An 11,933-nucleotide genomic window follows, 5' to 3' on the forward strand; every position below is an offset into this window, starting at 1 on the left:
GCCTGCCTTTCAAGTCCATGAACAGATGGCATGGATTAGAGTGACTTTACCTCTCCTCTGCTTAGGGTTAAAATAGTTCATGCAGGAAAAGACAGAAAAAGCACCCTCCCTTAAAAAGGAAGATATTTCTTTACACCTAGCATTCCTGCTTCAAAAAAATGAAGGATGTTCTCTGCTTATGAATGCTTGTCTCTTTCAGACATAAAAGGTTATAAACTTCAACTTGCAAGAACATTGTGAGTTTTGATATTTCTAATAGAWCCTATATAAATTTACACCTTGTCAAATTCTATTTAAGCAAGAAAACATTCTGTGTTAGATCAGGAAAGATTATAGCAAAACAGCAAAATCTGTAGCTAAGAGGAGAAAACATTTGGTTCTGAATATCTCTAACTTTACTCATTAGGGGAAGAATTAATTTTGTGACCAGCCCTCTCTTCTAGAGCTGGTTTCTGTTTTAAAAAAATATTTTATAAACCTGTTCACCTTTGATGATTAAGGCCAAAATCTTAACTGTGCTGAAGAACTTCAGTTATCGTAGTTTGATTATCTGAATGACTTTGATGCAGGACTGACACCTGTGAAATGGGTAAATAAATTACAATGACCACTCTCTACATCATCCCCATCACCAGTCGTGGCAGAGGGGTTGCACTATTGTGCAAAGGCCAATCAATTACCAGTCCCAGGTGCCTGGGACACAGGCTCCCAGGAAAAAAGTATCTTGGGGCCAAGGAACTCAGTGAGACCATTCAAACAACACCTTCAGTGACAACAACTGGAACTGGCAGCCCCAGCACTGCGCAAGGTAAGCTACAATGATGTGCAATGCAATTTCAGCAATATGACTACATAGGATTATGACTTGCCAGACAAATGCAGAAAAAAGAGGAGCAGAGGAGTTGTTTGGAGAGATTTTTTTGGAAATCCTAGGGAAGAAATATTAGTCTTCATTTGCGCGGATACCAAGGACACAGAGAAAAAAGATAGGGGAGACTTTTTGGTAAAAAAAGCTTAGACTAAAATATGGAATCAAAGGAAAAGGCCTCCCTGACAGACTTTTTTTTTTTTTAAAAAAAAGTTCTCATTATCACATAAAGGACTAGAGATGCTGAGGGACAATACATGAGCAGGGTGGGGGGGAAGTACACGGAAGAGGGATTCCAAATCACTAGGACTACAGAAACATTTAAAATAGAAAGAAACCATCGAGGAGGCATGGCCTTCATAAACCACATGAAATTAGTCTAACGACATTTACAATTAAAAAGAAGTTTAATCTAAGAGCTACAGAAAAGGCAACAAGTGTTAGAAAGAGCATAGTTTGAGCTGAAGCATACTGTAGAAGCAAAGACATAAAATCTTTGCATTCCGAAGTAAAGCCTACAGCAGCATTCATCGAAACACAAGAACAGCAAAACCCTAATATCCACTATAATAGCTCCCAGCTTCAGAAAGGGATTTAAACTTCTTTATTTTACATAAAAAGAAACTAATGGAGTAGGTAGAAAAATAAAATATTTTCAAGTTGCAGGAAGAACATTTAAAAGACATTGTATCAGAGATTGTACATTATCACCTATTAGGAAAGGCTAAGGAGAGATCCAGAATAATTATTCTGATAAGAGGGAATTAATACATCCTTCAAAAAAAGGAAGTTATACTCTGAGGCAGAAAACAGGCCACAAACTTTCACTTTAAAGCACAATACCACAGGCCAGAAAAATAGTTTGAGGAAAACAATCTGCAGACAGCACGAGAACTGATGAGTATTCTCAGTCATGTGAGGAACTAGAAGACTATCAAAGAGTTTGTAAGGCTTATTGACAGTCAAAACGTAAGAAAGGCACTGAAAGTGGATTTTTTTGTACCCATTTTATTTCAGGCAAACTTAAGAAAGTTCCTGTACCAAAAGCTTACTTTACAGCAGTTGCATCACAGAATATTTCAAACAGAGATGTCTGTGGGAAAGATTACAGAAGAGATTAAGCCAGCAAAGTGAACAGCAATTAGTCATGAGATCATAAAGTAACAGCAAGTGTAATAGCTGTGGTATTCTGGCCTCAGCACCAGGGGACTGGAAGGTAGCACACAAAAACAAATTTTAAAATGTTTTGGAAAGCTTCAGGCTTGTAAATTCTTGTTCTAGGCAYGCTGACAGAAGCTATTCTGAAAGTTAGAAGTAGTGGGTACATGAGTAAATAGTAAGTGCAGAGAAAGAGTAAGCACAGTTTTTGTAAAGGGAATTCATACTCGACAAATCTTTTAGAATTATTTGGAAGAATTAGTGAGCGTACAGACATGAGATTCAGTTGATATACTGTATTTGGATTTCCAAAAGCTGTTCAGTATGGACTCTCAGCAAAGTCTCTTAAYCTGTGCTGCATGGGACAAGTGGAAATGTTCTGCCACACAAAAGCAACTGGTTAAAAGATGGAAAGAACTAGGCTAGATGGTTAGCTTTCACAGTCAGGAGAGAACACCCACAGACTCATGCAGAGATCTCTGCTTAGCTCTGAGAAATTTATCATATTTACCATGGTCTTGGAAAGTCAGGTGAATTGCAAGGTGGCAAAGACTTCTGACAATATTATGTTCCAAGTGTTTTTTAGGGAAAAAAAAAAAAAAAAAAAAGCTGTAAAGTTACTGCAGGGATACTGTGGGGATAGACAACAAAGCTGCAGATAAAAATCAGTGTGGATAACATATGTAAGGAACATGCAGGCATGAGGATGGAGGGATAACAATCTGAATTACATATTGCATGATGGTCCCTGAAAATCCTGTTACCACCTCAAAAGAGATCTTGACATAATAATGGATTTAAAAGGTAAGTTCCTTGACCAAAAGCCAAGCAGAATGTTGGAAAGTACTTTGAAAAAAAAAAAAAAACAAAAAAGAAGGAAAAAAGGAAAAAAAAAAAAAAAAAAAAAAAAAAAAAAAAACTACCCCAACATATAATTATATTACTATTAATCTAAATTCTTGCTCTTTCATCCTGAATATGGTATGCAGTGCAGGCCTCTGCCTCTCTGAAACCATACAGCAGAATTACGCAAGGTAGAGAAAAGGATGATATGAGGGAGAGAGCAGTCACGGTACAAAACAGACTCTGCTTCTCCAGCCCGGGAGCGAGAAAGCAGAGGAAGGATGATAGAGATCTGTAGGTTTTACAGAGCTGGCATTGTTCACTCTCTTCCAACAGAGGACTTAAGAGGCATGAAACAAAATTAGGAAGTAGAACACAATCGCTAAATTAACCAGTTTAACTGGTTAAGCCAAAATTTACTTTTCCATTGAATATTGTGGATGCTAAAACTCTCTAGAGGTTCAGAAATCACTCAAAGTCACAGAAGAAATCTGCAAAGACACCAGCTCTGGCTAATTATAAATATTAGTCATAAGTCACAGCCACTGGAAACTGGGAGGATATTCCCAGACTGTAATAATCATCCTGGTCATATATTCTTCCCTCAGTATCAACTACTACCTCGGACAGTGTTCCAGAGGCTGGGCTTCTTTTGCTCTAGTATTGTAATTTTCTTAACATTATCATCGACAATATTTGCCTAGTTATTAACTAACTACTGTACTTTAATGTAAACATTAAAAAAGAAAAGTATGTTCATTTTATGGTCCTAGAGAGCCCTGGCATAGTATAATCAAAATTACAGCTCCTCAGGCAGCCTGGTTTTGCCCACAAAAGGTACTCCTCTTCAAGGCAATTGATCAGTAAATGCGAGACATGTGGACTCTTTCTGCCATTAAATTCAATGCCTATAACAGCCGTTTCCCAGTGCATTTAAACACATCTTACAATCTTCAAATTTATTTATGTAAACAGGTGTTAAAAAGCGCTGCTGAGACCTTTAGTTTAAAATGCTGCTGCAGTAGATTTTCCTCAACTTTATGTCAGATTGCCAACTACACACAAAGATCTTTCCAGCCCAGTCCTCAAACTAATTAAGTAAAAACCTCTTAGATTATTGCATAAGAACCACCGTTAATGTTGTATTCCAAGGAAGTTTTTAACAAGACTTACTCATTGAGGGTCCATCCCTTCATTTCCATATGCTCCAGTGTACTTTCAGGTATTCCAAAGACTAACGTAGCCAGTACTGTTAAAAGTGGAAATAAATCAAAATTAAACTCATTCAGTGCAGGGCATTTGCTTTCCAGGATTTAGTCACACTTCTTTCACTGCCATTTAGGTTTTATAAGTATTCTGAGGGACTCCCTGAGGCTGCCAGGACTAGAATTGCTATACATGCGTTCAGGAAACATGAGTGCACTATTCCAGTTCACTCTCAGCCCCTAGGACACCACATATCTGAAGGCATCAGGCCAGTCGGGGACTCGGTACCCAGCCAGGCACAGCTCCCAGGGGCTCCTCAGGGCTGTGCATGCAAGGCAGTACAGCCACTCAGACGGCTTCGATGTCACCGCTGATGATGCTGCCTGTTCCCAAGGGATTCTGAAGCCATCCCCTGAACTTACCAGGCTGAAGAACAGTCGCTGTCAGWGAAGGAATAGTGCTCAGTCTGCTTAAGTTCTCCAGCTGCAGCTTCACAAGAGGCTCAAAGTAGTCACCACCTTTTAATGATCAAACCAAGCTTTTCTTTCCCTATGTCTCTAACTCTGATGTTTGCAATTCCATTTTTAATACTCAGTAGTTTGTTACGGGGGAACCCACATATTACAGCAGCCAGAGCAGATCAGGTCAAACTACTCAGGTGAATCCTAGAGAGAGTATTGAATAACAAAATTTAACTACGGACGAGTAGTGTTATTATCTATTGATTATTCGTGGGCAGAGATTGAAAAAGTAGTACGAAAAGCCTACAAGTCAGGAAGATAAACCTATATACTCCGGGAGGGGGAGAGGAGAGGAAGTCCAAGAAGCACGTTTGACTAATGCATTTTATAATTAAAGGAGATAAATGTGCACATTCAGACTATTACTCTGTAACCATCCTTTATTTTCATTATGGCTGTGCCAATGAATAATCAGAAATTGGAGCCCACAGAGTGCTAGACACTATCTATACACCTCAGCCTCTGTTACTATTAAAAAAAAACATTAATCAAGTCAAGACCACAAATCATTAAAGTCTATCAATCAGTCAGGCTTGGATTTCTAAACATAAAGCCATTATTTTCACTACAGCATAACAGATAACCATTGAAAAAATTGCTCTTCAGCTACAGATCAGATTTCATTCAAGTGCCTCGGGGGACTTTAAAGGATATAACCTTTCTTCTGGGTATCATTAGTAGCGCTTACTAAGGCTACCTTAAGAAAATGTATGCATTTAAATATATGGGAGGTTTAGTTCAATGACCACACACCTAAACTCTCTTCATACCTGTATTACCTCCACTCTAACTCTCAAGATCTCTAACAGCATCCTTGGCCACAAACAGAAAAATACTGAAAGAAACAGCCACTAACATACATACACACACACAGAGCCAACAAATACAGCCTCACTGCTCCTCTAAACAGCTTGCTGTACCGGAGGCCAGACCCCCTCCTGCAGAGCCAGCCACTGCTCGGAGGCGAAAGTGTGACAGGCAGCAGCTCTCTGGAGGCTCTGCGGCCGCCAAGGCCCCTACAGCCTCTTCCCACGGCGCGCCCGGCTCAGGCTGCAGAACAGCATTGCTGGGGCTTACGGAAGGTCTTTAGGCCCACAGAATCAGCCTTCCACTGCCCAAACAGGCAGCAGCAAAAGCCACAGAAGAAAGGCAGGCCCACGACCAAGTCTCTGCTTACTTAGTGATGCCTCTTCTTAGCAGTTGTGGTCTCTTCAGCCAGCCAGAGCCCAGGGCCTGTTTAGCAAAAGCAGCTTACAGGAACAGAAACAGCATTAACACTTGCATTCCACCAGTTTTATAAGGATTCTTCAGTAGCCTTTCCAAAATACCACAACCAAGCACTGTACGACAGGCCATACRGTATATCACAGGTGAGTCTGAGCTCTTCAGCTTGCCACAGCATTTATCCCCTTGCATCTGGAGGAAAAGAAGGAATGAGCTTCCCTCCTGGAAGTGCTCTGAGGCTGAGCAGCGCAAGGCACCCACTGCCCATTTGCCCAAGCAAAGAGCAGCTGCGGAGAGCCTTGCAGACCAGACACCGGCCGCCGCTACCGCGCTCCCCCGGGAAGCAGCCCCCCACCTGCTTCCGAGGCGCGCGAGCGAAGCCGCCCGGCCCTGCCAGCGAGGGCTGACGCGACACCCGCGCTACAGCAGCCCCTGCGCACGCCGCCGCTCCCTGGGCGGGCGCCCGAGAGCTCCGCCCGGCGCGCCCGCCCCCCGCCGCGGCTGCGGCTCCCGGAAGCCTCTACGCACAGGAAGCGCCTTATTTGGCTCTCGGAAGCGCCATAAAAGGAGGGAAGGAAATGCCAAATATGGGCAGCTCGGTTCCGGCCGTCGCGGGAGCGGCGGTTCAGCTCGGCCTTGGCCGCCCCGCGGCCACGTGAGGCGGCACCGCCTCCCGGCGCGCTCCCGGCGCGGGCGCGGGCGCGGGGTGGGGGTGGGGGGGGCGGGAGGCTTCGGCTGCAGCTGCAGCTGTAGCGGTGGCGGTGCCTGCAGCGGTGCCAGTCCTTGGGAGCAACTAGGCCGCCGCCAGCCGTGATGCATGGCTAATGGTCATCGCTAATAGTCACAGCTGAAGTTTGGCTTTGAATCACAAGCAGCTGTGGTTTAATCCAGTCAAACAGACCTCGAGCCACTGGCTGGAAAGGCAAGAGGCCTCCACTTCTCCCTGCTGGGCTTGCAAGTACTCTGGCAAAGTGCAGCCATTCCCCACCAGCGGCAGCACCTGCTGCTTCCCTGGAACTCTGCTCCAGCAGTGGTTGCCTCCTTGAAGGAAGTGTCTCCTTCTCAGCCTAGGGAGCAAACATTTTAAGAATCAAAAACCCTGTGCTCTTCACACCAGCAACAAACAAARAGACATAACCGAAAATGTACAGTCAGTGCATTTCTCGGCCGTAGTATCTGCTTTCACATTAGAGGACAAAGGCCAGGGAACAAGCAAAAGTGAAAGACTGCATGTATTCTACGCTTTACTTTATAAACAGGGACAGGCAATGCAAAGGAAAAGTTGCAACAGTCTTGACCAAATGCCAAAGTATAAAGTATGAGCACCTTCCACGACATTACACCAAAGGGCATTCTCAGGAAATTGGCCCTTGTTGGCACATGTCAACGCTTTTTACAAAATAAGTTTGATTGTTTCCCCCCCCCCCAAACAGAAGCGTTGTGGTATCAGGGAGCTTCCTGCAATGAGACTCCACTTAGAGGAGTCACCTCTAACGATCAGGGAAGTGTCTTTTGCCAGCTTGCAGGCCCTGTAGAATGGCAGCAGTGCACCAGTGCTGAGCCTCTATTCGCAGCCTTGCACTCACCAGCTTCAGTGCCTCCAGCCCCTGCAGCCAGAGGCTGCTCCGCAGGGTGTGGTGGGAGGCCAGGCTTCTTCCAGCTGCAACAGGCTGGGAGCCTCCTCCAGAGGAGGCCTGAGGAGCTGATGTGCTGTTGTTCAGTTCCAGCAGGCTGTGTCAGGCATCAGCCTCCCCCAGCGTAAACAGCACAGCAACATCTGAGCTAAGCAGTGCCCAGAAATCAGAAGGGGTTTGGGTTGGCTCCAACTGTTTGCCTTGCTGTTGATTTTGGGAACTGGAGTTAGGAGAAGGTTTGTGGTTAGTTTAACATAACATTGTTTGCTTCCTTCTTCAAGGTATCACACTTGAAAGCCTTTATTCATAGTTTTTCTCTCCCATAAGTGGATTTCTGTGGCACCTGACGTGAGTTACATGGTCAGACAGTTGCATGTTCAGTTTGCACAGCCAATCTTCCTTGGCAGCAGCCTCTTGGTTTGAGAACACATTCCTCTGGAAAGTCCCCAAAGCTCTTGCAACCTACAGAGTCAGCCAGCTACAGCGTGGTGCGCAGCAGCTCCCAGCCTGCATCCTGCACAACTGGMATGAGCCAGCACAGAGGGAGCAGCCCCAGTCCTTCCCCACACATTGTCCCAGCACCCTGAGGATAGTCCTACCCATCAGAGAATGGACTGGGATTTACCAGCCACTCCACTCATAYATAACTTCCAAATTGGTGCCATTTGTCAGGAGTGGGCAACATTCCCAAGAGAAAGGACTAACCCAGGCACTCCAAAAGGTTGCAGTTTCTAACCACTGTCTTGCTGCTTCCTACCGCTCGCCAATTTAAACTGTGCTAGATACATTCACCAAGGCATCCCAGCTCCTCACAGCTCTGAGCATTGGTGGTCTGTAGAGAGCCCTTCTGAAAGAATTGACCCCATGACCCTCTCTGTACCTGCAACGCCAGTTCTCACAGCTGCAGTCTCTTCTGAGGTCACTCCATACAACTTACATCAAAAAGGCCCCAAGATGTGGAACTTGAAAAATAAAAATTTTGCCACGTGCAAGCATCTCATCTGCCTATAAAGGCTGAAACAGCTATTCTGAAGCCTGTCAGTCATATGGGCTTCTATGCCATGTGCAGTGGCAAGGAGGACTCCACAAAGCCCTCAGCTGAGCAGGGTTGTCTTCCATCTGCCAGCCACTCAGATCAAAAGCATTGCATTTCCGAGCTCAAAACCACTCTATTACCTTGCCATCTCTCTCCCAGTACCCAGTTACATTTCTAACTGCCTGTGAACACTCAGATTGAGATTCTAGTTTTCAAACCTCGTTTTCATCACTGGACCAGTTGTTTTTCTTGGGGTCTGCCCACATGCTTATGGAGAAGTCTTGGGCCAGAAGAGAGGAATCATGGCTACTTCACAAATAGAGGTTGATGCACCTAATGCAAGTGTGTTCTTCATCCATGCTTTTGCCATCAACTGGACTCAGGAGTACTTAAAGTCTCCTCTCCTTTTCCTTTTCCTTTTCCCTTTTTTTTTTTTTTTTCCTCCTACTTAAGCTGATATTTCTCAAAGAGGCAAGCAGTACCTGTTACTTCCCAGCCACTAAAGCCATCAGGGTAGCTGCATCACAGCCTTTTTATGTAACAGCTTGAATAAAAATGTGAAAGTCTGCATGGTTTGATATTTTATTTATTTTTTCTGAAGGGCATTGTACACCAAATAACCCATTGGCAGGAAAGCGCATTCAATGTGTTTAGAAGCCAGTCACTTTCATTTGAACAAACACAATTACAGAGTAAAAATAAACCACAAAATAATGAACTGCATGTTCATAACATACAAAATTGCTGCCTACTCAGTAGGTAACTACAACATTCCAATTCTTGAATATATATATATATATAAATTTACATTTTTTGTAACAAAAATAGACTTTGAGTTTTTTTTTTTTTTTTTTTTTTTTTTTTTACATTCTCTTCCCCAGGGCTTCCTTGTACTCCCCTCCCCAGCCATCCCATGTTCTCCCATACATTCCGTGAGTAACATCCCTTTCACTTTAAGGCAAGATGCAAAGCATCCATTCACATAAATGCATGACGTCAGCAAGGCTTCACAAAAAGGCACCAAGACTGGTAACTTTAAAGAAAAAAATAAATCTGCCACATGTGAGTATCTCATCAGGTGATATTTACATAGCATCACTCTAACATGCTCAAATACAGTAAGTGCTGTTCCCAAAGAACTTTGAAACTCATTACAGCTTTGTCACTAAAATAGAATTAACAGTTACAAAATATGGCCCTGCAAACTCCAAATAATACGATATGGATATGCAAAGATTTTTTTTTCACATCAATAGTACCTAAATGAAAGCAAAACCATGGCACATGTACAATTCACATCAGCTATGTGCTTAATCAAAGGTCCTTTCTCCCTAATAAAAGGTTATTGTTTATGGGGAAAATTATACTGAACTTATATCCACAGTCCATGCAAGTCTTTTAACAGAGGTGGAAAACTTAAATGGCAGCTGTTTCAGGCAGCTGAAGTTTAAAGAAAAGTTAGGCAGCCTTGCTACGTATGGTGTTGGGGAGTAATTGGAAACTCCATGTCTGATATAGTACCAACAGAAGAGAAACACTCCTGCTCCAGCAGGAGGGCTCAGCAAATCTCAATTGTCCTTGGAGAAAAGGTTGATGTCATTTCTGAAAGCGCTGAGGTCACTTGTGAGCCAAAATTGTTGGTGACCCCYGGAGATGGGAAAGAGGTAGCCACTTGGGTTTGAAAAGTGGCAGTGCCTGAGGGGTAGGTTGTTGCTATGGATGGAGATGGGAAGGTGGTGTGTGCAGGGGAGGGATAGGAGGAGGGGGCGGGGGAAGAATACACGGTGCGTACCGGCGAGGGGTAAGTGGTGGCAATAGAGGAAGGGTAGGATGTGACCACAGAGGACGAGTAGGCAGGAATCGAGGAAGCAGTTGAGACTGGCGGCGCCTTTTCCACTTTCTTGTCCTTTTGCCTRAGGTGGATTTTAGTATGTCTCTTCCTCTCGTCACTCCTGGCAAACTTTCTGCCACAAATGTCACAGGCAAATGGCTTCTCCCCTGTGTGTGTGCGGATGTGTGTGGTCAAATGGTCACTCCTGCTGAAGTTCCGCATGCAAATGCGGCACTGGAAAGGTTTCTGTCCCGTGTGGATGCGGATGTGCCGAGTCAGCTCATCAGACCGTGAAAATCTCCGGTCACAGGACTCCACTGGGCAGGCATAGGGCCGCTCATGAGGAGGGGTCTTGCTGGGGCGATTGGGGTATTTCCTCATCCTGCTGGGCTTGATCAGTTGGGACTGATAGTTAGTGTTGAGGGTCTTCAGCTCTTGGGAGCCAGTCTGGGTGGCAAATGCCTTGATAGTGGACAATGGTGTTAGGGAAGGCTGCTGCGCTCTGGTCTCAAGGGTTGGGAAGGGCTTCTGATCAGCTGGAACAATGCTGAGCTCACCCTGTTGCTGAGGGAACAGGTAATCCGGGATCATGGGCACCTGAAAGTTGGTTTTAGTGGCTGGATAAGCTGGAGGTGGATACTGGATGGGGGCTCCAGAGGGGTTGGGAAAAGACTGGGTCTGTGGTTCAGGGAAAATATCAGAGCTGGAGTTAGGAAAAGTTGGTGCAGCTGAATAAATCGGACTGCTTTCGCTGGCCTGGACAGAACAGCTCAGAGGAGGGCTCTGCGAGGAGGAGGATGGTGATGATGAGGAAGATGTAGAGGTAGGGGCTGGATTTGCCATGCCCACCAGCCCACTGACCAGGCTGAAGAGGGGCTCTGGCCACAGGGTGTTGCTGCTGCTGGAGGCTGGTTCCAGAGAGAAGCGCCCCGTGTAGGTTATCGGTGGCAGCCGTGTGGTCTGGTTGGGATAGCTAGTTTCTGGCAGGGTTTTCTCGTTATTCAAGGAGATGTCGGGAAAAGTGTCTGAAAAGAGAAGAGTAGTGATTACTTCTAAAAGCCGCTGCAGCTCCAGAGCTGCTGCCAGCGCTTCGCAAGCCTTCCCCGCACAGCACAGCCCCAGATACTCGCTTCTGGTTAATTAATAATTGAGTGTAACATATTGCAGCGCCGCTGGCAGGTCTCCAGCGGCAGCGAGCCCGGAGCCGCTGACGCAGGCAGGAGAATCCCCCCGCGCAGCCGCCGGGACGGGGCGCCGCTGCAGCGCGGAGCCCCGCCGCCGCCGCGGCGCTCCCCGCCCGCCGCGGGCCCCCGCTTACCTGCCGCGAGGTGCTCGAAGTGCTGCTCCGCGGGCTCCCCGGCGGGACCGAAACCCCCGCTCTCCGGCGCACCGGGTGGGGCGAGGAACTGCGGGCCGCCGCCGCCGAGCAACATCATCTCCTCTAGCTTAGGGTAGTGACTGTCCATGGCGGGGGGAGAGTGCGGGAAGGCGCCGAAGGGGTCGGAAATCTGCAGCGGGGGCAGGAGCTGCATCTCTGTCTTGGCCGCGGCCATGAGGGCGCTGGCTGGGGGCTGCGCCGGGACGCGCCGCCCGCGGGCCCGGCGGACGGGCC

General features: G+C 46.0%; 1 protein-coding gene and 1 long non-coding RNA gene across 2 annotated transcripts; both read right to left on the minus strand.

Annotated features, from left to right (window-relative positions):
• Positions 1-4,949: 4,949 nt before the first annotated feature.
• Positions 4,950-6,262, minus strand: LOC146591439 (uncharacterized). The gene is made up of 2 exons (XR_014896769.1): positions 6,176-6,262; positions 4,950-6,012 (listed from the first exon to the last, which is right to left on the minus strand). It is a non-coding gene; the product is annotated as an uncharacterized LOC146591439 (long non-coding RNA).
• Positions 6,263-9,060: 2,798 nt separating this feature from the next.
• Positions 9,061-11,927, minus strand: EGR1 (early growth response 1). Its single transcript, XM_085312692.1, has 2 exons — positions 11,640-11,927; positions 9,061-11,346 (listed from the first exon to the last, which is right to left on the minus strand). Exons 1-2 carry the CDS (start codon positions 11,872-11,874, stop codon positions 10,049-10,051), a joined length of 1,533 nt encoding a protein of 510 aa, XP_085168818.1. The 5' UTR covers positions 11,875-11,927; the 3' UTR covers positions 9,061-10,048.
• Positions 11,928-11,933: the final 6 nt, after the last annotated feature.

Source organism: Rhea americana, unplaced genomic scaffold (genome assembly GCF_003343005.1).
Source record: "Rhea americana isolate MKP2758 unplaced genomic scaffold, rheAme1 scaffold_37, whole genome shotgun sequence".
Taxonomy (NCBI): domain Eukaryota; kingdom Metazoa; phylum Chordata; class Aves; order Rheiformes; family Rheidae; genus Rhea; species Rhea americana.